The sequence below is a fragment of the Anolis sagrei genome, chromosome 11, assembly GCF_037176765.1.
Source record: "Anolis sagrei isolate rAnoSag1 chromosome 11, rAnoSag1.mat, whole genome shotgun sequence".
In the NCBI taxonomy this organism is placed as follows: Eukaryota; Metazoa; Chordata; class Lepidosauria; order Squamata; family Dactyloidae; genus Anolis; species Anolis sagrei.
The window spans coordinates 24,988,376-25,015,945 of NC_090031.1; the positions used below are offsets into that span (position 1 = coordinate 24,988,376).

General features: G+C 45.0%; 1 protein-coding gene across 1 annotated transcript; it reads left to right on the plus strand.

Annotated features, from left to right (window-relative positions):
- The first annotated feature begins 364 nt into the window (after positions 1-364).
- MYL10 (myosin light chain 10) lies at positions 365-27,269 on the plus strand. Its single transcript, XM_060757739.2, has 7 exons — positions 365-442; positions 8,820-8,909; positions 9,952-10,027; positions 10,599-10,703; positions 16,026-16,104; positions 25,525-25,573; positions 27,079-27,269. The coding sequence occupies exons 1-7, from the start codon at positions 440-442 to the stop codon at positions 27,175-27,177; spliced, it is 501 nt and encodes a 166-aa protein (XP_060613722.1). The 5' UTR covers positions 365-439; the 3' UTR covers positions 27,178-27,269.
- The last annotated feature ends 301 nt before the right edge of the window (positions 27,270-27,570 follow it).

Below are 27,570 nucleotides of genomic sequence, written 5' to 3' on the forward strand. Positions count from 1 at the left end.
TTTTTCCACTTTGCCAGAAATGTTATGCTTCTGACTCCTGCAAAAGGGAGTCTCATTACACTCGACTCCCCGAACTACAAATCCCAGGGTGTAATTCCAGCAGTTCAAAGTGATATCAAACCACATAACTGTATAATCTCCTTGCTTCTCTTTCTAAAAGTGTGTGTCCTGATCAATGCAATGCCTCTTGACCATTGCTGTGCAAAATACCTGTGCCCCGGAAAGGCATCCCAGCCTCGTCGAAATGGGGATTCGTGTTGGCTTTAGGGCTTCTCTTGCGGCGCTCCTGACTACGGAAATGCTTGGCATGGCTTGGAGGTCCAGTTGCTGCACTCTTTTACACCCATTGTCTAAACTTGGAGCGAGCCAAAGAGCCTATATATAGAGGGACAATGCTCATTGTCTGGGTCGGTGGGCAGAGAAGGTGCGTCGCTTCAAAATGGTAAGTAAGGGGGTCTCTCTCTCTCTTTCTCTCTCTCTCGTTCCCTTTATTTCTTTGCCTTCCAGCGGCTTTCATGACCTTTCTAGAAGTTGTTGGTTGCCATCAAGTCAGTGTTGATTTTGGCTGTGTTTCCAGGGCCGAGTCTTACGGTATTTACTCAAATCTAGCGCTCACCTTTTGTGGTCTGTATTACCTTGCTAAAATTTGGGTGCGCATTAGATTGGTGTAATATGGTCATCTTAGTATGGAGCCAAAGCCAAAGGAGAAGCTGCTTTGATGATGAGGTCCTGCTTTGAGGTCCTTCTATTTGAAGGACCTCAACTCTAACTCAATGCCTCAATGCTATAGGATCCTGGTCATGGTAATGATGGGTAATAATCGTCATTCTCTCTTCCTTCAGGGCAGAAGGGGGGTTGGATTAGATGGCCCTTGGGAGCCCCTTCCAACTCTATGAGTCTAATAATAATAATAATAATAATAATAATAATAATAAATCACACAGTCCTAGACGCTTGAGAAGTGTTCGACTTGTGATTTTCTGATATGAAATCCAGCATATAGATCTCATTTGCTGTGACATACTGTGGTTTTGTGTCAGTAAAATAATAATAATAATAATAATAATAATAATAATAATAATAATAATATAGTAATTCTGTCTTCCTTTATGGCAGAAGGGGGGTTGGACTGGATGGCCCCTGGGAGCCCCTTCCAATGCTGAGTCTAATAATAATGATGCTAATAATGATGATGATGATTATTAATATTATTATAAAGTAATTCTGTCTTCCTTTACGGCAGAAGGGGGGTTGGACTGGGTGGCCCTTGGGAGCCCATTCCAACACTATGAATCTAATAATAATAATAATAATAATAATAATACATCACTTGGGAAGTGTTCGACTTGTGATTTTCTGATACGAAATCCAGCAAAAAGAACTTGTTTGCTGTGACATATTGTGGTTTTGTGTCAGTAAAATAATAATAATAATAATAATAATAATAATAATAATGATAATGATATAGCAATTCTGTCTTCCTTTATGGCAGAAGGGGGGTTGGACTGGATGGCCCCTGGGAGCCCCTTCCAACTCTATGAATCTAATAATAATACTAATAATAATACTAATAATAATACTAATAATAATTATAATGATAAAAATAAAATCACACAGTCCTAGACGCTTGGGAAGCATTCGGCTTGTGATTTTGTGATACGAAATCCAGCATATAGATCTCGTTTGCTGTGGCATACTGTGGTTTTGTGTCAGTAAAATAATAATAATAATAATAATGATATAATAATTCTGTCTTTCTTTATGGCAGAAGAGGGGATGGACTGGATGGTCCTTGGGAGCCCCTTCCAACACTATGAGTCTAATAATAATGATAATAATAATAATACTGATCCAATACAACAGCCAGCAGAGTGACCTTGTTTGCTGTGGACTCATCTTGTGGTGTTTCAAATAATAATAGATAATGATGGATATATAATAATAATAATAATAATAATAATAATAATAATAAGTCACACAGTCCTAGATGCTTGGGAAGTGTTCGACTTGTGATTTTCTGATACGAAATCCAGCATATAGATCTCGTTTGCTGTGACATACTGTGGTTTTGTGTCATGAAAAACCTGTCAGGAAAATAATAATAATAATAATAATAATAATGGACAATTTCAACAGAAAGTAGGAAACCACGAAAATGAACAAAATTTGGCTACCAGTATTAAAAAAAACTCTAAAATTACAACAGCACAACAACAGAAAGGAAACAAGCAAGGACATCTAATCACCCCTCAACAAAAGTTTGCTCCAGGCACTGTCAGGACATTATATGCTAATCAAGGTAGTCAGTTGAAACATTCAAACCTAGCTCCAGCAGACAAGAGTCCTTTGTCCCACCCTGGTCATTCCACAGACTGGGCCACAGCAACGCGTGGCAGGGGATTGCTAATAATAATAATAATAATAATAATAGATAATGATGGATAATAATTGTCATTCCGTCTTCCCTTATGGCAAAAAAGGATTGGACTAGATGGCCTTTGGGAGCCCCTTCCAATGCCGAGTCTAATAATAATGATGCTAATAAAATGATGACGATGATGACGATGATGATAATAATATAGTAATTTTGTCTTCCTTTATGGCAGAAGGGGGGTTGGACTGGATGGCCCTTGGGAGCCCCGTCCAACACTTTGAGTCTAATAATAATGATGATAATAATATTGATCCAATACAACAGCCAGCAGAGTGACCTTGTTTGCTGTGGACTCATCTTGTGGTGTTTCAAATAATAATAGATAATGATGGATAATAACAGTCATTCTATCTTCCCTTATGGCAAAAAAGGATTGGACTAGATGGCCTTTGCGAGCCCCTTCCAATGCTGGGTCTAATAATAATGCTAATAAAATGATGATGACAACAACGAAGATAATAATAATAATAATAATAATAATAATATAGTAATTCTCTCTTCCTTTATGGCAGAAGGAGGGATGGACGGGGTGGCCCGTGGGAGCCTCTTCCAACTCTATGAGCCTAATAATAATAATAATAATAATAATAATAATAATATTGATCCAATACAACAGCCAGCAGAGTGACCTTGTTTGCTGTGGACTCATCTTGTGGTGTTTCAAATAATAATAGATAATGATGGATAGTAATAGTCATTCTATCTTCCCTTATGGCGAAAACGGATTGGACTAGATGGCCTTTGGGAGCCCATTCCAATGTTGAGTCTAATAATAATGATGCTAATAATGATTATGATGATAAAGTAATTTTGTCTTCCTTTATGGCCGAAGGGGGGTTGGACTGGATGGTCTTTTGGAGCCCCTTCCAACACTATTAGTATAATAATAATAACAATAATAATAATAATAATAATAATAATTCACACAGTCCTAGATGCTTGGGAAGTGTTCGACTTGTGATTTTCTGATACAAAATCCAGCATATAGATCTCGTTTGCTGTGACATACTGTGGTTTTGTGTCAGTAAAATAATAATAATGATGATGATGATGATATAGTAACAGAACCTTGCTCCTTATAAACTATGGGAAAAAGAAGGGATTTTGCTCAGAACCCAAACCACAACAGGGACAATATCCCTGATGAAAGCCACCCGAGGATGTGGATCCATAAGGAAACGATTGCTCTGTATTAATCAGGGAGAAATGCACATCTAATTATGCTCCATGAACTCCGCAGGGAGGCTTTCTTCCATTCCCTGGCCCGCCAGTCCACCCACCACGTCGTCCTTTACGACTGTCTTAAAGGGCTTCTAAATATGATGGAGGAGGTTTTATGGCCTCGTAATGTCACAGAGAGGAATGGCAATAATTAACGCAAGGAGAAGGAAGGAAGGAAGGAAGGAAGGAAGGAAGGAAGGAAGGAAGGAAGGAAGGAAGGCAGGCAAGGCTCAGCAAAAGGCAATCGCTGAAAACTTGGTGGACATTCTTGTTGATTTGCTGGCAAATTCAGCTTTCATTCACGATGACCCCTTGAACGAGAATTTTTTTAAGGTTTTGACCATGAGAAAAGGAAGTGAGGAAGGAAGGAAGGAAGGAAGGAAGGAAGGAAGGGAAGGCCATGGCTTTTCTATTGTGCTTAAAAGCCTCCAAAGAAGGAGCTTCCACCACACTCCAGGGCAGACCTCGTTGGCCATCCAATCCAACCCCATTCTGCCAAGAAGCAGGACAATCACATTCAAAGCACCCCTAACAGATGGCCATCCAGCCTGTGCTTCAAAGCCTCCAAAGAAGGAGCCTCAACGACACTCCGAGGCAGAGAGTTCCACTGCTGAACATAGAATCCTAGAATTGGAAGAGACCTGATGCGCCATCCAGTCCAATGCCATTCTGCCAAGAAGCAGGAAAATTGCATTCAAAGCACTCCTGACAGATGGCCATCCAGCCTGTGCTTAAAAGCCTCCAAAAGAGACTCCACCACACTCCGAGGCAGAGAGTTCCACTGCTGAACATAGAATCATAGAGTTGGGAGAGACCTGGTGGGCCATCCAGTTCAACCCCATTCTGCCAAGAAGCAGGAAAATTGCATTCAAAGCACTCCTGACAGATGGCCATCCAGCCTGTGCTTAAAAGCCTCCAAAGAAGCCTCCACCACACTCCGAGGCAGAGAGTTCCACTGCTGAACATAGAATCATAGCGTTGGGAGAGACCTGGTGGGCCATCCAGTCCAACCCCATTCTGCCAAGAAGCAGGAAAATTGCCTTCAAAGCACCTCTAAAGATGGCCATCCAGCCTGTGCTTAAAAGCCTCCAAAGAACGAACATCCACCACACTCCAGGACAGACCTGGTTGGCCATACAATTCAACCCCATTCTGCCAAGAAACAGGAAAATCGCCTTCAAAGCACCCCTGACAGATGGCCATCCAGCCTGTGCTTCAAAGTCTCCAAAGAAGAAGCCTCCACCACACTCAAAGGCAGAGAGTTCCACTGCTGAACATAGAATCCTAGAGTTGGGAGAGACCTGGTGGGCCATCCAGTCTAACCCCATTCTGCCAAGAAGCAGGAAAATCGCCTTCAAAGCACCCCCGACAGATGGCCATCCAGCCTGTGCTTAAAAGCCTCCAAAGAAGGAACATCCACCACACTCCAGTACGACCTGGTTGGCCATACAATTCAACCCCATTCTGCCAAGAAGCAGGAATATTGCATTCAAAGCACCCCTGACAGATGGCCATCCAGCCTGTGCTCATAAGCCTCCAAAGAAGAAGCCTCCACTACACTCCAGGGCAGAGAGTTCCACTGCTGAACATAGAATCATAGAATCCTAGAGTTGGAAGAGACCTCGTTGGCCATTCAATCCAACCCCATTCTGCCAAGAAGCAGGAAAATCGCCTTCAAAGCACCCCCGACAGATGGCCATCCAGCCTGTGCTTAAAAGCCTCCAAAGAAGGAGACTCCACCACACTCCAGGGCAGAGAGTACCACTACTGAACAGCTCTCACAGTCAGGAATTCTAGACTTGGAATAGACCTGGTGGGCCATCCAGTCCAACTCCCTGCCAAGAAGCAGAAAAAATTGCATTCAAAACACCCCTGACAGATGGCTGAACATAGAATCATAGAATCCTAGAGTTGGAAGAGACCTCCTGAAAATCCTGCAAATCTCTTGGGAAGACATGCGGGCAAATGTCAACGTGCTGGAAGAAGAAAAGACCACCAGCATTGAAGCGATACTCCTACGTCATCAACTCCTCTGGACCAGCCACGTTGTCTGGATGCCCGACCATCGTCTCTCAAAGCAGCTGCTCTACACCGAACCCAAGAACGGAAAACGGAATGCTGGTGGGCAGGAAAAGAGATGGAAAGATGGGCTCAAAGCCAACCTTAAAAACTCTGGCATAGACACTGAGAACTGGGAAGCCCTGGCCCTTGAGTGCTCCAGTTGGAAGTCAGCTGTGACCATCAGTGCTGTAGAATTTGAAGAGGCATGAATGGAGGGCGAAAGAGAGAAATGTGCAAACAGGAAGGTGCATCAAGCCTAGATTTTAAGGATTTCTGGTTGTTTCTACGAGTCTTAAAGCACCACCCCTCTTCTCTCTCTTTGGAGGGTGAATATATTGCTTGCTCTCCCAAGAAAATAGCCTATTTTGCTCATGCGGGTAAAGCCTTCCTCCGCCCAGCCCTGGCTTTGAGGAATCCGACTCTGCCGTGCCACCAAAGAATCTGAAAACAAACCTCCACAATCCCCCCTTTCCCATTCCTGTATACCGCCCCCCTCCCCAACACAACTCCATTGGCATCTGTCATGACATCATAAACCGAGACGCTTGGATGAGAGTGATCATCTAATTATAGCGAGGCTGAGAAAGGGAGAATGAAAAAAAAATGTGATCAGAGGGATGGAATGCTGTCCATACAAGGAGAGGATCGAACGGTTGTGGCTTGAAGAAGAATCCCGGGGGAGAGACGAGACAAGGCTATAGGCCTCCTCCAGTGGAGAGGAGACCACAGAGCCTGGCTTCTTATCCATGCTCACGTTGTGGGCCTTCAAGTCCTTCTTTCTGACTTGTGGAGGCCCCAAGGCAAACCTATCATAGAATCCTAGAGTTGGAAGAGACCTCATGGGCCATCATAAAGTCCAACCCCATTTGACCAAGAAGCAGGAAAATCGCCTTCAAGGCACCCCCACAGATGGCCATCAGCCTCTGTTTCAAAGCCTCCAGAGAAGGAGACTCCATCACACGTCAGGGCAGAGAGTTCCACTGCTGAACATAGAATCATAGAATCCTAGAGTTGGAAGAGACCTGGTAGGCCATCCAGTCCAACCCCATTCAAGAAACAGGACAATCACGTTCAAAGCACCCCGACAGATGGCCATCCAGCCTCTATTTAAAAGCCTCCATAGAAGGAGCCTCCACCACACTCCAGGGCAGAGAGTTCCACTGCTGAACATAGAATCATAAAGGTAAAGGTAAAGGTTGTCCCCTGACATTAAGTCCAGTCATGTCTGACTCTGGGGTGTGGTGCTCATCTCCATTTCTAAGCCGAAGAGCCAGCGTTGTCCGTAGACACCTCCAAGGTCATGTGGCCGGCATGACTGCATGGAGCGCCGTTACCTTCCCGCCGGAGCGGTACCTATTGACCTACTCACATTTGCATGTTTTCGAACTGCTAGGCTGGCAGAAGCTAGGGCTGACAGCGGAAGCTCACGCCGCTCCCCAGAATTGAACCTGCGACCTTTCGATCAACAAGCTCAGCAGCTCAGCGCTTTAACCCACTGCGCCACCGGGGGCTCCATAGAATCATAGAATACCTATTTATCCACTCACATTGCTGTTTTTGAAACTGCTAGGTAGGCAGAAGCTGGGCTAAAGGCCTGATCCAGGCTTCGAACTATCAACCTTTCAGTTGGCAAGATTTATTGCAACTGGCGTTAAACCTGCTGTGCTAAAGCCAGGCCATTGGAGGCATGCATTCAGCTAGTATAAGAGGTAAAGGTTTTCCCCTGACATTTCCGACTCTGGGGGTTGCTGCTCATCTTCCACAAACACCGGTATCATCTTTCATCCATGTCCCAGCATTATTTCCAATTTTAACTCTACATTTGGCCTTCCCGCTGTTTCTAATTGTGCGTTGTCTTATTGATAATGTTGTGTATTTTATTGTCTATGTTTTTAATTGCTTGTATTGTTGTTATTATTGCTGTATTGTTATGTTTGGGCTCGGCCTCATGTAAGCTGCACCGAGTCCCTTGGGGAGATGGTAGCGGAGTACAAATAAAGTGTTATTATTATTATTATTATTATTATTATTATTATTATCTCCATTTCTAAGCCGAAGAGCCAGCATTGTCTATAGACATCTCCAAAGTCATGTGGCCAGCATGATTACATGGAGTGCCGTTACCTTTCCGCAGGAGCGGTACCTATTGGCATGTTTTTGAACTGATAGGTTGGCAGAAGCTGGGGCTAACAGTGGGAGTTCACCCCCACTCCCCGGATTTGAACTGCTGGTCAGCAGGTTTAGCAGCTCAGCGGTTGAACCCACTGTGTCACCAGGCAGGACCATTAAGGTAAAGATAAAGGTTTCCCTTTGATATTAAGTCCAGTCGTGTACGACTCTGGGACTCTGACACTCATCTCGATTTCTAAGCTGGAGAGCCAGCATTGTCCATAGACACCTCCAAAGTTATGTCGCATGGAGTGCCGTTACCTTCCCGCAGGAGCAGTACCTATTGATCTACTCGCATTTGCATGTTTTCGAACTGCTAAGTTGGCAGAAGCTGGAGCTAACAGCAGGAGCTCACCCCACTCCCCGTATACCCAGCCCAAATGACACATGCAGATACAAATTGGGGTATCATAATAACAAGCACGGAATCAGGGATGCAGAGAGCGCTTTTCTCCAACAAGAAGTGAGGGGGGAAAGGAAGAAGAAAGACAATATGATGCCATCTTCTTAGGCTGAGAGGGTGTGACCTGCCCAAGATCACTCAATTGGTTTGCATGGGTTACTACTATACTGCACTCCTTCTCTCATTTCGGGGTTAGATTTCAGCAACAGCTTTGCCTGAATATAAATCATTCTCCTTCCTTTCTAAATTATTATTTTCAGAATGTACGCATAGTAACATAACTATTGGTATATTAAGCCACCAAATAACAGTAGAAAAAGTCTTGACCCTACACCAGTTGTGTTGTCTATATTTTTGTTTTGAAAAAGTTGCCTATATAGTTCAGTGGTCAATTCCTCTTTAAACGATTGGTTAAAGGCTTGTCGTCAGCCCATCAGGGCCCGGGGCTTTTCCCCACCTTCAACTTTTCAATGGCTTTCCGTATTTCCATTACTTGAAATAAGATTGTTTTTGTTTCCTTTGGATTCACAGGCCCCCAAAATGGCACGGCACAAGAAGGAAGGCGGCAGCTCCAATGTCTTCTCCATGTTCGACCAGAGCCAGATTCAGGAGTTTAAAGAGGTGCTTTCTGTTTACACCTGCAGTGGATTCTTTGGCTGATAACTTTGGTTCAAGACTGATCTCTATGAATCCCAACTAACCAGAGCTGAGCCTGTTTGGCTTCCAACATCATAGGGGTCTTGATGCTGTTAATTATTATGTGCAGCTGGTAATGTAGGTCAGCTAGCATGTTTGGGCCACATCCGGTGAGGTATAACTGTATGGATTTTAGAATACAGTTTGAAGAAGCAATACGCTAATTTGAGGAAGAGAAGCAATATTCTGTAATGCTGCTATGCTCTAACAGCAATGCTCTTTGCTATGGTTGTTGTTGTTGTTCACTCGTTCAGTCGTCTCCGACTCTTCATGACCTCATGGACCAGCCCACGCCAGAGCTCCCCGTCGGCCGTCACCACCCCCAGCTCCTTCAAGGTCAGTCCAGTCAGGATGCCATACATCCATCTTGCCCTTGGTCGGCCCCTCTTCCTTTTACCTTCCACTTTCCCCAGCATAATTGTCTTCTCTAGGCTTTCCTGTCTCCTCATGATGTGGCCAAAGTACTTCAGCTTTGTCTCTAGTATGCTATGGTGTTGCTATAGTATGCTATAGTATTGCTATGGTGGAATAGCTATTTAGTCAAGGTTTATGTTTGGTCTCTCATTTGAATGAGATTCTTTGGCTGTTAACTTTGGTTCAAGACTGATCTCCATGAATCCCAACTAACCAGAGCTGAGCCTGCTTGGCTTCCAAAATCAGAGGGATCTTGATGCTTTTAAGATCTATCAAGGTCCTTGGAAATGTGATAGCCATCTTTGTTTTAAGCAAGAGATTAAGTTCAACACAAGCTCTGTTACAGTCAGTTGTAGCAGGATCAAGTGTGTGTTAAAGAAAAACCCTATGATGTTAATTATTATGTGCAGCTGATAATGTAGGTCAGCCAGCATGTTTGGGCCTCACTCGGTGGAGCATAACTGTATGGATTTTAGCTAAAACAGGCACAACGCATCAAGCTCCGCTGTCCCTGTGGTTTCACGCAATGCTCTCCCGTTTTATTTCTCCAAAGGCATTCACCATTATGGACCAGAACCGAGACGGCTTCATAGACAAGGCTGACCTCAGAGACACATTCGGTGCACTGGGTAAATTGCATTCTAGATGGTCATCACTGGTTTTTAAGAAGTATATTTGCCCCTCCGTTTTCACACGTGTTTTCTCCGAGCGGAGAAAATTCCGCAGCACTGCTGGTCACAGAAGACCTCCAGTTAGAGCACTTCCTATATTTAGTATTTGTATGTATTTCTCTGCTTTGTGGGGAAGGGTGGGGGGAGGACGGGGATAGTGAATAAAAACTTAAAGGTGATGTAGTTGAGCCATGGTGGAGGCTCCTTCTATGTGTGGTGGAGCCTCCTTCTATGCAGGCTGGGTGGTCATCTGTTGGGGGTGCTTTGAACTGATTTTCCTGCTTCTTAGCAGGGGGTTGGACTGGATGGCCCATGAGGTCTCTTCCAACTCTAGCATTCTATGATCATGGCAGTCAGAGTGGTGTCGAACTGCATTAATCCCACAGCGTGGATGCACCCTAAATCTGCTGAGAAGAAACAAGGTTCTCACTCTAATCCCGGTCAATAGGGAAAAATGTTTAACAAAGTTTTGAACAGGCAATGAGTTTTTTTGACATGATGGGAAACAAACGGTGCTGTTCTGTCACAGGTCGCCTGAATGTCAAGAACGAAGAGTTGGAAGAGATGATCAAGGAAGCCCCGGGTGCCATCAACTTCACCGTCTTCCTCACAATGTTTGGGGAGAAGCTCAAAGGTAAGAGACAACCAGAAAAAGAGAACGCATCTCCTAGATCAGTGCTTCTCAACCTGTGGGTTGGCCTTCAACTCCCAGAAGTCCTAACAGCTGGGATTTTGGGGAGTTGTAGGACAAAACACCTGGGGAGCCACAGGTTGAGAACCACTGTCCTTTTGATGGTCCTCTAAGGGATGATGGTCCTCCAAGTAGTGGATACATAGGTGGCTGTGGAGCCCTATTCTTGACCCGCATGTTCTTCCACAGTGAGGACATCTGTTTCCAGGTGGAAGGTGGTCCTGGTCTGGGTTAGCTTGATGGGCTTTCCTCTTGGCACATTTCTTCCTCTCACCCTCCATTCGTGCCTCTTTAAATTTGATTAATGAGCCTTGCTATCAAGAGGCTTCTTCAGGAGGGACTTATCTCAAGATGGATGGAAGCTCTTCTCGCTATCAGTAGCCAGTACAGACACTCTGGCGCTATGGTCCACTAATAAGCAACTCTTTAGATAAAGGTGCTTAATGGAAGATTGAAGTTGTTGAAGTTAAAATATGCTATTGAAATCAATGTAAAAGTGGAATTTTGTGACGCACATTGTGATGCTTGTATGATGCATGCATATTATCTTAAAGGGTATAAAAACCAAGGCAATTCTTTTGTTCAGCACCCTATTTTTTTGGAATATCAGCAGGGTCCATATCTGGTTGGCGCCAACCGAGAATAAACCATGCTTTTACAGACCCCAGGAACTCTCTTTTGTCTCTTTCCCTCAAACTTTCTCCCTGCCATTTCACAGTGAGGACATCGGTTCACAAGTCGAAGGTAGTCCTCGTCTGGGTTGGCTTGATGCACCTTCCTCTTGGCACATTTCTCCCTCACCCTCCATTCATGCCTCTTTGAATTCCGCAGCACTGCTGGTCACAGCTGACCTCCAGTTAGAGCACTCAAGGGCCAGGGCTTCCCAGTTCTCGGTGTCTATTTCATATTTTTTAAGGTTGGCTTTCAGCCCATCTGAAAGCACTTCTAATTTCTGCAGCTGACCCAGGTGTCGAGCCTTTCTCAGGCTCAAAGCCTTGGGAATTCTCTGGTAGCAATTCAGGCCCAGGGAACAGACCATCATCCCCAAACCCTTCCGGAACATTCCCGTCAGAAAAGTCACTTTGAACAGGCATCCCATTGTCATTTTCTGCATCTAGAGCAACCTCATTATTAGACACATGAACCTCATTGTCACTCCGCCCTGATCATTAGACACAATCACAGGCTGAACTCCAACAAGAGCTTTTTGGGACGAAAAGGCTTGTCAAATATAATAATAATAATAATAATAATAATAATAATAATAAATTGTTGTTGTTTTTGTTGTTGTTCATTCATTCAGTCATTTCCAACTCTTCATGACCAGTCCACGCCAGAGCTCCCTGTCGGCTGTCATCACCCCCAGCTCCTTCAAGGTCAATCCAATCACTTCAAGGATGCCATCCGTCCATCTTACCCTTGGTCGGCCCCTCTTCCTTTATTTATATTCCACCCTTCTCACCCCGAAGGGGACTCAGGGCGGATCGCAGTACACATACACGGCAAACATTTAATGCCGCTCTGTATAGACAGTACACAGACAGACAGAACAGAAGGAGGTGCAATGGAAGGTTGGGCTCGAGTCCAGGGGGTGCTGTTGCTCTTTCCTCTATGACGAACTTTCTCCTTCCTTTTGGTCGCCCAGCATTTTCTGATCTTCTTTCTTTATGGTGTTGTAAAACACCTCCCTCACTATTTAGTGGTACCTAATTTCTCTAATCACAGCTAAAGCGGTTTTTGAATTGCTTAGGTAAACAATGAGCTAGGCTGACAGTTGGCAGCTCACACCAGCCGTCAGGAATTCCTCCTTCCTTTTGGTCACCCAGCATTTTCTGATCTTTTTTCTTTATGGCGTTGTAAAACACCTCCCTCACTATTTAGCTAAAACTGTTTTCGAATTGCTTAGGTAAATAATGAGCTAGGCTGACAGTTGGCAGCTCACGCCAACCCGGGGCTTCGAACTTGCAACCTTTTGGGTCATAGATCTTATAATTGCTGATGATTTACCAGCTGTGCTAAACCTCCGGCCACAAACTCCATAGTATTGCGCTTGGTCAATTCAAGTGGCGTCAGACTTCATTGATTCTCCACTGTGGATGGCTTCACCCCCAATGGCATCCAAAGATCTGGAGATCCCAGGACAATTCTGAGCGAGTAACCCGAAACTTCGGCGCTTTCGTTCTGACTGGTTTGCATCCTAAAAACAAGATTTTGGAAAGTGATCTGCGCTGGAGGGATTCTTTCCCTATCCCTTCCCTCTTCATAATTGGGGCCAAGAAAGAGGCGAAGGCGGAGGTGGTCGCAATGTGTCTCTTTTCCTCCAGGACCTCCGGCTTTGAAGTGGCGACCGGTCCCTTTTGATCCCTTTGAAGACGGGCGGCATCTCTGTGTGGGATACAAATTGCATTTCTTCCCTCCCTTTGTTGAAGCCGGGCGGCCCATGTGGTTGGCATTAATGCAGAATGCCTTTTGCATTCTGTTTTCTGGAGTGCGGCTTCTTTTCCTCGTGTCTGCGTTGTTCTTTTTTCTTTCTGTCCAACTCCTCATCTGGTTTTGGGATCCAGCTTGCTCTTCGGTGCGGCCAGCTTACTCCTTGGATCCCAAATCGATTCTCACTTCACGTTGCCTTTCAATTGATTCCTTAATGGAGCAGTGACTGAAGAAAATTTTCTGTTACCAAAAAAGATTCTAAAGTTGCCTTTGTATTTTGCTTCGCCACTCTTCATTGCCTCTGATGTTTCAAAATTACCGGGACTGTCGCACCTCAGAGTCAAATCACCTTGCTTAAGACAACAAACAGCACACAGGCAATAGTCTTTATTGTTCTGTTGCGCGCTGAGCCTGTACAGAATTTCCTTTCAAACAGGACGTTGGGCTCCCACAGAAATTGAGGAAGCAGAATGCATTTTGTTCCCTTCTGCTTCAGGATAAGCTTTGTCTTAGAGGGCACTAGAAATCTGAGTGAGTGTTTAAAAATTAACTGCTTTGAGTGTTGCTTTGTTTGAGAGGCAGGGCTTCCTGTGTTTAAAAATTAACTGCTTTGAGTGTTGCTTTGTTTGAGAGGTGGGGCTTCCTGTGTTTAAAATTTGCTGCATAGTTCAAGCCTTATAAATGTAACTGTATCCAAAAGTCCAAGGCTCAGCCATCTCCCTAAGAACAGTCCAAACCAAGCCAGTCCCTTCAAGGATGACATCCACCCACCTTGCCCTTGAACGGCCTCTCTTTCTTTTTCCTTCCCATTTCCAGTTGTGAAGTAGCAACCAAAATAATGTTATGGTTGGGGGTCACCACAACATGAGGAACTGGATTAAGGGATTGTGGCATTAGGGGAAGGTGGACAAAGAGTGTATTTTTTTAGTATCAAGGAGAAGCTGTGTCCTGGCCCAATGCGTATAAGATCATACATTCATAGAGAACACATTCCAATACCACCTGGGGATACCCGAGGCCATGGATAATAGTAAATTCTATATTTTGACTATACTCGGCCTAGAAGTGCACCATAGAATTGCACTGATTGACTAAGAGAAGCACACAAATACTCCTGGGGGAGAGTATTTTGGAGTAGCTCACCTTAGGAAAGATATCAGCGAAACCGCGGATATCGTAAACTGTGGCTATATTGCATTCAGAAATGCCAAAACATCTGATATCAGTAAAACCGCGGATATCGTAAACTGTGGCTATGTTGCTTTCAGAAATGCCAACACATCTGATATCAGGGAAACCGCGGATATCGTAAACTGTGGCTATATTGCATTCAGAAATGCCGGTGAGATCATCCGGAGTTTCGGAGTGCGGTGTCATCTGTACGCAGATGATGTCCAACTCTGTCACTCCTTCCCACCTGCTACTAAGGAGGCTGTCGAAGTCCTGAACCGGTGCTTGGCCGCTGTGACGGTCTGGATGGGGGCGAACAAATTGAAATTGAATCCAGACAAGACAGAGGTGCTCCTGGTCAGTCGCAAGGCCGAACAGGGTATAGGGTTACAGCCTGTGTTAGACGGGGTCGCACTCCCCCTGAAGACACAGGTTCGCAGTTTGGGTGTGATCCTGGACTCATCGCTGAGCCTGGAGCCCCAGGTTTCGGCGGTGACCAGGGGAGCATTCGCACAGTTAAGACTCGTGCGCCAACTGCGACCGTACCTTGGGAAGTCTGACTTGGCCACGGTAGTCCACGCTCTGGTTACATCCCGTCTTGATTACTGCAACGCTCTCTACGTGGGGTTGCCTTTGAAGACGGCCCGGAAGCTCCAACTAGTCCAACGGGCGGCAGCCATGGTATTAACAGGGGCTGGACGCAGGGAGCACACAACTCCTCTGCTGTACCAGCTTCACTGGCTACCGATTAGCTACCGAGCCCAATTCAAAGTGCTGGTTTTGACCTTTAAAGCCCTAAACGGTTCTGGCCCTACATACCTATCCGAACGTATCTCGGCCTATCAGCCCACCAGGACCCTTAGATCTTCAGGAGAAGCCCTTCTCTCTATCCCACCTGCTTCACAGGTGCGGCTCGTGGGAACGAGAGATAGGGCCTTTTCTGTGGTGGCCCCCCGGCTTTGGAATGCCCTCCCTACTGAATTAAGATCAGCCACCTCGCTAATGGCATTTAGGAAAAAACTAAAAACCTGGATGTTTGAGCAAGTCTTCAATTGACCTTCGATGTGATGTTTTATCTGACCATGGATTAGCAATCAAGATAACGAATTGGATGATGATTTTAACTATGAGATGTCCCGATCTGTATTGGTGGCCCAATACTGTGTATGTTTTTTGTATGTATTTTTATTTTAATTTTATATGCTTAAATGAATTGTATATTTTAACATGTTGTAAACCGCAATGAGTCGCCGCACAGGCTGAGATATTAGCGGTATACAAGCATACCAAATAAATAAATAAAAATAAACACATCTGATATCAGGGAAACCGCAGATATCGTAAACCGTGGCTATATTGCATTCAGAAATGCCAACACATCTGATATCAGCGAAACCGCGGATATCATAAACCGTGGCTATATTGCATTCAGAAATGCCAACACATCTGATATCAGCGAAACCGCGGATATCGTAAACCGTGGCTATATTGCATTCAGAAATGCCAACACATCTGATATCAGCGAAACCGCGGATATCGTAAAAGGTGGCTATATTGCATTCAGAAATGCCAACACATCTGATATCAGCGAAACCGCGGATATCGTAAAAGGTGGCTATATTGCATTCAGAAATGCCAAGACATCTGCTTGTTCCTTTTTTTCAGGCACAGATCCCGAAGAGATCATTTTGAATGCTTTCCGGGTGTTCGACCGAGAAGGAAAAGGTTACGTCAAAGCAGACTAGTAAGTTGTTGTGTTTTGTTTGAAACCATTTCCCTAATCTTTAAGTGGTTACCAACTTCCCATTTTGTCACCAATAGATTATGGATTGTGGAAACAAAGGCCATTGTGCCATTGTGAGTGGGTGTTTACATCTGCGGAAACTGGAATTGCGATGTAGCACAACTAGCAAAGGGACTGATGCATATTGGGCACATTGGTGGCACAATGCACAATGGAACTGATGCTCATTGGTGGCCTGTGCACATTGTATCCATCCCAATAGACACTCCATTGGTTCTGATGCACGTTGGCCACCAATGCACTTTCTCAATTGCGTAACTGGGTCTCCGTGTCTCAGTTACCTAGTCATGTACATGCAAAGTTTACCTTTCCAGTGGTTTTAGACCTATGGCAAAACTATGACAGAGTTTTCCTAGCAAGATTTGTTCAGAAAAGGTTTGCCTTTGCTCTCATTCCTGGCCGATGGAATTCGGTTTCTCATGGGACAGACTACATTTTGGTTGCATACAATACACATTCCAGGTTTTCTCTATTACTTCCAGTCATGTACTGGGGGCATATAATATATTATAATTTATCATAATATATTATAATTCTACTCTATATTATAATATATTATAATTGTATATTATTATATTAATTATTATTACAGTGTAATAATAATTATTATATTATTATAATTTTATATTAGTATTATATAATATTATATAGAACTCCAATATGCTGATGATAACACAGTCTGTGCACATTCAGAAGAAGACCTACAAGCCACTCTAAACAACTTTGCAGAAGCACACAAGAAGCTGCAGCATTCTTCAGAATGAAGCAGAGAGTGTTTGACGACCAGGACATCCTTAGGGAAATCAAGATGCTTGTTTATCAACCATTATCTTCCTAACCCTGCTATATGTCTGCAAAACATGGCTCTATTGTATTGGGAATGGAGAGAGATTTGGGGAGCACTCCTTTAATTGAAGGGGGAATGCTGGAGGAAAAGGAGTCGGATAAGAGCGTTGGATAAAACGGAATGTCGGATAAGCGAAGGTCGGATAAGCGAGACTAATGTATTGGGAATGGAGGGAGGATTGGGGAGCGCTCCTTTAATTGTAGAGGAAATGCTGGAGGAAAAGAGAGTGTTGGATAAGAGCATCGGATAAGATGGAATGTCGGATAAGCGAAGGTTGGATAAGCGAGACTCTACTGTATTGGGAATGGAGAGAGAGTTGGGAAGTGCTCCTTTAATGGAAGGGGAAATGCTGAAGGAAAAGGAAGGGGTTGGATAAGAGCGTTGGATAAGACCGAATGTCAGATAAGCAAGACTCTATTGTATTGGGAATGGAGAGAGATTTGGGGAGCGCTCCTTTAATTGAAGGGGAAATGCTGGAGGAAAAGGGGGGTGTCAGATAACATTGTAATATAAGATGGAATATCGGATAAGTGAAGGTTTGATAAGCGAAACTATATTATATTGGGAATGGAGAGAAAGTTGGGGAGGGCTCCTTTAATTGAAGGGGAAATGATGGAGGAAAAGGGCATTGTCGTATAAGAGCATTGCGTAAGACGGAATGTCGGATAGGCAAATGCCAGATAAGCGAGACTCTACTGTATTGGGAATGGAGAGAGATTTGGGAAGCGCTCCTTTAATTGAAGGGAAAATGCTGGAGGAAAAGAAGGGTGTCGGATAAGAGCACTGGAATGTCGGATAAGCAAAGGCTGGATAAGTGAAACTCTACTGTATTGGGAATGTTTTGGGGAGTGCTCCTTCAATTGAAGGGGAAATGATGGAGGAAAAGGAAGGCGTAGGATAAGAGCGTCAGATAAGACGGAATGTCAGATAGGTAAATGTCAGATAAGCGAGACTATTGTATTGGGAATGGAGGGAGAGTTGGGGAGTGCTACTTCAATTGTAGAGGAAATGCTGGAGGACAAGGAGGGTGTCAGATAAGAGTATCGGAATGTCGGATAAGTGAAGGTCGGATAAGCAAGACTCTATTGTATTGGGAATGGAGAGATTTGTGGAGCGCTCCTTTAATTGAAGTGGAAATGCTGGAGGAAAAGGGGGGTGTCAGATAACATTGTAATATAAGATGGAATGTCGGATAAGCGAAGGTTTGATAAGCGAGACTCTATTGTATTGGGAATGGAGAGAAAGTTGGGGAGGGCTCCTTTAATTGAAGGGAAAATGCTGGAGGAAAAGGAAGGCATTGAATAAGAGCGTCAGATAAGACAGAATGTCGGATAAGCAAATGTCAGATAAGCGAGACACTATTGTATTGGGAATGGAGAGAGATTTGGGGAGCGCTCCTTTAATTGAAGGGGAAATGTTGGAGGAAAAGGAGAGTGTCGGATAAGAGCGTTGGATAAGACAGAATGTCGGATAAGCGAAGGTCGGATAAGCGAGACTAATGTATTGGGAATGGAGGGAGAGTTGGGGAGGGCTCCTTTAATTGAAGGGGAAATGCTGGAGGAAAAGATAGGCATTGGATAAGACGGAATGTCGGATAAGCAAAGGTCGGATAAGTGAGACTCTACTGCATCATAAAAACATGGAGCCCAGTTTGCTGTAGTTTTCCAATGAATATATCTCATAATTGAGTCTCAACCCATTCAACCTAGTTTGTGGCAGCCACAAAAACAACGTTTCGGGAGTAGAGTGACAACTTGCAAAGTCAGGACCGCACAATTAAACAGGAAATCACACTTCCAACCCAGGAACAGAACATTTTTCAACCTTGGTTCCATAGTGCAATGTTTGCTTCCTGGGTAATGTTGATCGTGGTGAAACCGACCATTAAATCAATTCCCTGACCATAGTTTGAAGTTCGTTTTCCCTTTATGCTCTTCCAACATTTAGACATTTGCCTATATTTCATAAATAGGGAGGGTTTCGCCCATCCCTTTGAAAATCTCGTCCCTTTCAAGAGGATGGTTGGTATTAATTAATACGACTTCTTCGGATTGGGAAGGAACGACGGGCGAGGGAGCGAAGAGGGGGAAAACGCTTCCAATCCCCCAAATCCGTTAACTGGCCATGCCTGACCTTTTAATAAGAAACTTCGTCTCATTAGCATCCCTTTGGGGGCATTTCATTTTTTCCACTGTGTGTGTTTTCACTTCGTGCATGGAAAGTTGTGACTCATGTGGGTGTCTTGGAGCTGATCTTGAGCAGGGCGGCAAAGGTTTTTTGTATTTCGTCCCCGCACGCAACCCCACACATCTGTGATCAGGAGATACCGACAACGGAGCCCGTCATGTCGCGCAGTGTGTTTTGTTTGCAACCGTTTGGTATTCATATCCGTGATTACGTTATGATCGTGGTGCACATTTCCTTGGCTCCGGGCGCAATGTGCAATGTGCCTTTGCATGCGCCCAAGGGCACCGCATGCACAGCCCTGCTGTCGCCACCTTGAATTGATTCAAACTGTAAATTTCCAGCTTGCATGTAAACACACGTATGGAATTATAATTTCTCTCTCACTCTGTCTGGATTTATGAGCAAATATTCCAAATTTCTATTTTTCTGAAGTTGCTCATAGAATCCTAGAATCCTAGAGTTGGAAGAGACCTGGTGGGCCTCCAAAGAAGGAGTCTCCACCACACTCCGGGGCAGAGAGTTCCACTGCTGAACATAGAATCCTAGAATCCTAGAGTTGGAAGAGGCCTGGTGGGCCTCCAAAGAAGGAGCCTCCACCACACTCCGGGGCAGAGAGTTCCACTGCTGAACACAGAATCCTAGAATCCTAGAGTTGGAAGAGACCTGGTGGGCCTCCAAAGAAGGAGTCTCCACCACACTCCGGGGCAGAGAGTTCCACTGCTGAACATAGAATCCTAGAATCCTAGAGTTGGAAGAGGCCTGGTGGGCCTCCAAAGAAGGAGCCTCCACCACACTCCGGGGCAGACAGTTCCACTGCTGAACATAGAATCCTAGAATCCTAGAATCCTAGAGTGGGAAGAGACCTGGTGGGCCTCCAAAGAAGGAGCCTCCACCACACTCCGGGGCAGACAGTTCCACTGCTGAACATAGAATCCTAGAATCCTAGAGTTGGAAGAGACCCGGTGGGCCTCCAAAGAAGGAGCTTCCACCACACTCCGGGGCAGAGAGTTCCCCTGCTGAACATAGAATCATAGAATCATAGAGTTGGAAGACACCTGGTGGGCCTCCAAAGAAGGAGCCTCCACCACACTCCAGGACAGAGAGTTCCACTGCTGAACATAGAATGCTAGAATCCTAGAGTTGGAAGAGACCTGGTGGGCCTCCAAAGAAGGAGCCTCCACCACACTCCGGGGCAGAGAGTTCCACTGCTGAACATAGAATCATATAATCCTAGAGTTGGAAGAGACCTGGTGGGCCATCCAGTCCAACCCATTCTGTCAAGAAGTAGGAAAATGGCATTCAAAGCACCCCCAACAGATGGCCATCCAGCCTTACTTCAAAGCTTCCAAAGAAGGAGCCTCTACCACACTTCAGCGTACAGAGTTCCACTGTTGAACAGCTCTCTTTCACCAGAATCATAGAATCCTAGAGTTGGAAGAGACCTGGTGGGCCATCCAGTCCAACCCCATTCTGTCAAGAAGTAGGACAATCTCGTTCAAAGCACGCCCGACAGATGGCCTTCCAGCCTCTGTTTAAAAGCCTCCATAGAAGGAGCTTCCACCACACTCCGGAGCAGAGAGTTCCACTGCTGAACATAGAATCATAGAATCCTAGAGTTAGAAGAGACCTGGTGGGCCATCCTGTCCAACCCCATTGTGCCAAGAAGTAGGACAATCACGTTCAAAGCACCCCTGACAGATAGCCATCCAGCCTCTGCTTCAAAGCCTCCAAAGGAGGAGCCTCCACCACACTTCAGCGTAGAGAGTTCCACTGCTAAACGGCTCTCTTTCACCAGAATCATAGAATCCTAGAGTTGGAAGAGATCTGGTGGACCATCCAATCCAACCTCATTCTGTCAAGAATGGGACAATCATATTCAAAGCACCCCCAAAAGATGAACTTCCAGCCTCTGTTTAAAAGCCTCCAAAAAAGAGCCTCCACCACACTTTGGTGTAGAGTTCCACTAATGAACAGCTCTCTTTCACGAGAATCATAGAATCATAGAGTTGGAAGAAACCTGGTGGGCCATCCATTCCAACCCCATTCAACCAAGAAGCAGGACAATTGCATTCCAAGCACCCCAACAGATGGCCAGCCTCTCTTTCAAAGCCTCCAAAGAAGGAGCCTCCACTTCGGGGTAGAGAATTCCACTGCTGAACAGCTCTCACAGTCAGGAAGTTCTTCCTAATGTTCAGATGGAATCTCCTTTCCTGTAATTTGAAGCCATTGCTCTGCGTCCTAGTCTCCAGGGCAGCAGAAAACAAGCTTGCTCCCTCCTCCCTGTCACTTCCCCTCACATATTTATACATGGCTATCGTGTCTCCTTTCAGCCTTCTCTTCTGCAGGGTAAACTTGCCCAGTTCTTTAAGCCGCTCCTCATAGGGCTTGTTCTCCAGACCCTTGATCCTTTTAGTCGCAAGAACCTTAGATCGTGCTGATCGTTTGGGATTCAGAGTTCGAAGGAGTGTGAGAATAGCTAACAAGAAGGAGGTCAGAGGCCAAAGAAACGCCTTCATGTTTTGCAATGGGTATTAAGCAGTATGTTAGGGACCAGAGCAACTTTTCGTTTAACGCTTGCATTTTGCTTGTCTGGATTATCTTGCAGTTCTTGTGTTTATGGTTTCAGGATTCAGTCATGTTCTCATGGGATTTTGCTTTGCTGGTGCCTTTTTGGGTCATGCTTCAAAGTGTTATTTTGTACTGATCTTTTAGAGCATTACTTTTGCTTTTAAGAACTTTTTATCTTTGTGAACCTGAATCCCATCATCCTCATCAGAGGCACTCTGGGGTTCCAGCTGAGTCACAACAAGACTCCCTCCTGGGCACACAGAAGACTGTGCAACTTGGAAGGCGTTGAACAGACTGCGCTCTGGCACCACGAGATGCAGAGCAAGACTTAAGAAATGGGGCCACAAAGTGGAGTCCATGACATGCAAGTGTGGAGAAGAGCAAACCATGGACCACCAACTACAATGCAGCCTGAGCACAACCTTCTCACAGCCACACTAGAGGCACCCCAAGTGGCCAGCTTCTGTTCAAAGGACATTTTGTCCTGATCTAGAGAAGAAATTACCTCACAGACTGACTGGAAGGGCTTTATTTCTCAAAGCATACAGTATGGTTACAAACAAAGTTCCATCTGACAGTTGGTTTCCCTCTCACCTCATATCACAGACCACCTACGACAATGCAACCTGAGCCCTGCCACATGCACAATGCTTTATTTCTCAAAGCATACAGTATGGTTACAAACAAAGTTCCATCTGACAGTTGGTTTCCCTCTCACCTCACATCACAGATTACCTATGACAATGCAACCTGAGCTATGCCACATGCACAATGGAGGAACTCCTTATAGCGACACCAGAGGCACTCCAAATGGCCAGCTACTGTTCAAAGGACATTTTGTCCTGATCTGTAGTTTTCTAGAGAAGAAATTAACTCACAGACTGACTGGAAGGGCTTTATTTCTCAAAGCATACAGGATGGTTAGAAACAAAGTTCCATCTGACAGTTGGTTTCAGTCTCACCTCATATCACAGATCACCTACGACAATGCAACCTGAGCCCCACCACATGCACAATGGAGGACCTCCTTATAGCAACACCAGAGGCACTCCAAGTGGCCAGCTTCTGTTCAAAGGATATTTTTTCCTGATCTGTAGTTTTCTAGAGAAGAAATTACAGACTGACTGGAAGGGCTTTATTTCTCAAAGCATACAGTATGGTTACAAACAAAGTTCCATTTGACAGTTGGTTTTCCTCTCACCTCATATCACAGACCACCTACTACAACGCAACCTGAGCCCTGCCACATACACAATGAAGGACCTCCTTATAGCAACACCAGAGGCACTCCAAGTGGCCAGCTACTGTTCAAAGAACATTTTGTCCTGATCTGTAGTTTTCTAGAAAAGAAATTACCTCACAGACTGACTGGAAGAGCCTTATTTCTCAAAGCATACAGAATGGTTACAAACAAAGTTCCATCTGACAGTTGGTTTCAGTCTCACCTCATATCACAGATAACATACGACAATACAACCTGAGCCCCGCTACATGCACAATGGAGGACCTCCTTATAGCAACACCAGAGGTACTACAAGTGGCCAGCTACTGGTCAAAGGACATTTAGTATAATGCCAAGTTTTAAAACGTTGTGTTTTTTAAATACATTACAACGGTACCCTTCTGATACGATAAATAAATAAACGGAAACTGAAACAGATCCCAACAGATACAATCTCATGTTCCACATCAAGGTGGATGGGCAGGTCCTTAGATTATAGAAAATGTATACAATTGTATTATAAATTCTGCTTAGAAAATCTATGATGTTTTTGTTTTTGTCCCACCCGCCCGCCAAAGAAACAAATAATACAGAACACAACACAAACGCCGAGAGCGCAGGACGTCTCCGTTTGGAAAATCTGAATCTCTGTTTCTCTATAAAGTAAATAATGGAAACTGTTCCTCGGTCCGCTTCGTGCCGAAGGATGCCAGGCGAGGCTGACGTGTTCGGCTTCTGAAGCTTTTAATTGCATTTGATCCTCCCCAAAATCACCACCCGAAAACCTCCTTTTCCAATACTTGCTTCAAATTATTTCCAAAAATGTGGATGGAAGACTCCTTCTTTGGAGGCTTTGAAACAGAGGCTGGATGGCTATCTGTTGGGGGTGTTTTGAATGCGATTTTCCTACTTCTTGGCAGAATGGAGTTGGACTGGATGGCCCACCAGATTTCTTCCAACTCAATGATTCAATGATTCTATGTTCAGCAGTGGAACTCTCTGACCCTGAAGTGTGATGTGTGATGGAGGCGCCTTCTTTGGAGGCTTTGAAGCAGATGCTGGATGGCCATCTGTCAGGGGGGTTTTGAAGGTGATTTTCCTGCTTTGTGGTAAAATGGGGTTGGACTGGATGGCCCAAGAGGTCTCTTCCAACTCTAGGATTCTATGTTCTGTGTTCAGCAGTGGAACCCTCTGCCCTGGAGTGAGGTGGAGGCTCCTTCTTTGGAAGCGTTGTAGCACAGGCTGGATGGCCATCTGTTGGGGGTGCTTTGAATGCAATTTTCCTGCTTCTTGGCAGAATGGGGTTGGACTGGATGGTCCACCAGGTCTCTTCCAACTCTAGGATTCTATGATTCTATGTTCAGCAGTGGAACTCTCTGCCCAGGAGTGTGGTCATCTTTGGAGCTTTTGAAGCAGAGGCTGGATGGCCATCTGTCAGCGGGGCTTTGAAGGCGATTTTCCTGCTTCTTGGCAGAATGGGGTTGGACTGGATGGCCCACCTGGTCTCTTCCAACTCTGGGATTCTAAGATTCCACATGATGCCAGAAAAGAAGCATTGCCAGAAAGTCTGGAAATGACACCTCAGGATCTTCTTGGCAGTTATGAGTCAAGGAGAGAAATCCATTGAGGCACTGGATGCATCCATTGGCCCAACATATCCTGGGTCATCTCCAAATGTCAAGGTCTGTTTTCCCCAAACCCCATCAGTGTTCACATTTGGGCATATTGAGTATTCATGCCAAGTTTGGTCCAGATCCATCATTGTTTGAATCCACAGTGCTCTCTGGATGTGGGTGAACTACAACTCCAAAACTCAAAGTCAATGCCCACCAAACCCTTCAAGCATTTTCTGTCGGTCATGGGAGTTCTGTGTGCCAAGTTTGGTTCAATTCCATTGTTGGTGGAGATCATGGGAAGTTTGGCCCAATCCTATTGATGGAGTTCAGAATGCTCTTTGATTGTAGGTGAACTATAAATCCCAGCAACTACAACTCCCAAATGTCAAGGTCTATTTCCCCCAAACTCCACCAGTGTTCACATTTGGGCATATTGAGTATTCATGCCAAGTTTGGTCCAGATCCATCATTGTTTGAGTACATGGTGCTCTCTGGATGCAGGTGAACTACAATTCTCAAACTCAAGGTCAATGCGCACCAAATCCTTAGTATTTTGTGTTGGTCTTGGGAGTTCTGTGTGCCAAGTTTGGTTCAGTTCCATCATTGGTGGAGTTCAGAATGCTCTTTGGTTGTAGGTGAACTCTAAATCCCAGCAACTACAACTCCCAAATGACAAAATCAATCCCCCCAACCCCACCAGTATACAAATTTGGGCCTATTGGGTATTTGTGGTCCAGTGAATGAAAATACATCCTGCATATCGGATATTTATGTTACGATTCAGAACAGTAGCAAAATGACAGTTGTGAAGTCGCAATGAAAATAATGTTATGGTTGGGGGTCACCACAACGTGAGGAACTGTATTAAAGGGTCACGGCATTCGAAAGCTTGAGAAACATTTTTCTTTTCTTCTTTCCAGCATGAAGGAAATGCTCATGACACAGGCAGACCGGTTCACCGATGAGGAGGTATGCGTACGTTTTGGCATGTGCAAGTTTCCATTTTGATTTTCTTTCGGCAACGGTGACAACCATTAGAAAACGGGCTGCGAGAAAGCAAAATTCCAGGCTGTGGCTCCCTTGGCTGGCCCGATCTGTGTTTCATGCAGCCAGCATTACGGTCTTCCCTTTTGAGACCTTTCATTTCATGATATGTCCAAAGCACGATAGCCTCAGTTTTAGTCCTTTTGGTTTCTAGCATGGTTTGCTCTTGGACTGATTCAGTCGTCTTTGTGCCATAGCTGTCTTCCAATCTCACATCCCAGTGGCATCCCTTGTGCCATCAGGACTGCTGACCGAAAGGTTGGCGGTTCGAATCCAGGGAGTGGGGTGAGCTCCTGTCTGTCAGCTCCAGCTCCCTATTTGGGGACATGAGAGACGCCTCCCACAAAGATGATAAAACATCCGGGCAACCGTTACTTATTTATTTACGGTATTTATATTCCGCCCTTCTCAGCCTGCAGGGGACTCAGGGTGGATTACAATGCACATATACATGGCAAACATTCAATGCCATAGACACACAACATATATGGACAAACACAGAGGCAATTTAACATTCCAGCTTCATGAGGGTATACTCGAATTCCGGCCTCTGGGGGAGCTGTCACTTCACCCTCCACTTGTGACACCCAATCCTTGATGAAGTACTTCCTCATTATTTTGCACACTGCTGGAGATTTTTATGGCATGGTAAATTAGTTAAATTAGCCTCCCCGCACAAGCGGTACCTAAATTTCCAGCTTCATGAGGGTATGCTCGAATTCCGGCCACCAGGGGAGCTGTCACTTCACCGTCTACTTGTGACACTGAATCCTTGATGAAGTACTTCCTCATTCTTTTGCATGCTGCTGAAGAGTTTTATGGCGTCGTAAATTAGTTAAATTATCCTCCCCACATAAGCAGTACCTAAATTTCCAGCTTCATGAGGGTATGCTCGAATTCCGGCCACCAGGGGAGCTGTCACTTCACCGTCTACTTGTGACACTGAATCCTTGATGAAGTACTTCCTCATTCTTTTGCATGCTGCTGAAGAGTTTTATGGCGTCGTAAATTAGTTAAATTATCCTCCCCACATAAGCAGTACCTAAATTTCCAGCTTCATGAGGGTATGCTCGAATTCCGGCCACCAGGGGAGCTGTCACTTCACCCTCCACTTGTGACACCGAGACCATGATGAAGTACTTCCTCATTCTTTTGCACGCTGCTGGAGAGTTTTATAGCGTCGTAAATTAGTTAAATTATCCTCCCCACGTAAGCAGTACCTAAATTTCCTACTTGACAGTTGCAAGTGTCTTTCAGGCTGCAAAGGTAGACAGCAAGCTAGACAAATGGCCGGAAGCTCACTCTGACCCATGCTGGCTCATGACCTCTCGGTCAGTAGTGATTTTAATGCAGCTGACCCCCAACCAGCTGCGCCACAACCCGGTATATCCCATGTTTTCTAACATTTTTGTCTGACTTGTCTTTTCCAGATCAAGCAGACGTTTAGCGCTTTCCCACCGGATCCTTCCGGGAACCTTGACTACAAGAACCTTGTTTACGTCATCACCCATGGCGAGGAGAAGGACTAAGTGGGGCGGAGAGTCGCCATCCGGTGGCTTCCCTTCATGAGCCAAAGCCTGGAAAACGGTCCGCATGAGATTAAAGCTGTTATACAACCTTCTTGGTTTTGTAGAAATGTTGAGTTCGTTCCCTTGTGCACTTTCCATGCTCCAACCTCCCCGCTGTTGATCTTGTCAGTGATATATACATGGGCTGAACGGGCTCTTTCAGGATCTGCTGATGCTCCTAACGTTCACCAGATGGTCCTCTGTTGATCATCCGGCTCCCATTTCTTTCCCATTTCTTTTCCTTTGCTTGGCAAGAGCCATCATCACGAAATAGGCAGGACGCCTATTAGCACATCTCCATCAGGGCTTCATGTGAGTCTCCCCAGGCTGGGACACAAAATCGTAGAATTGTGG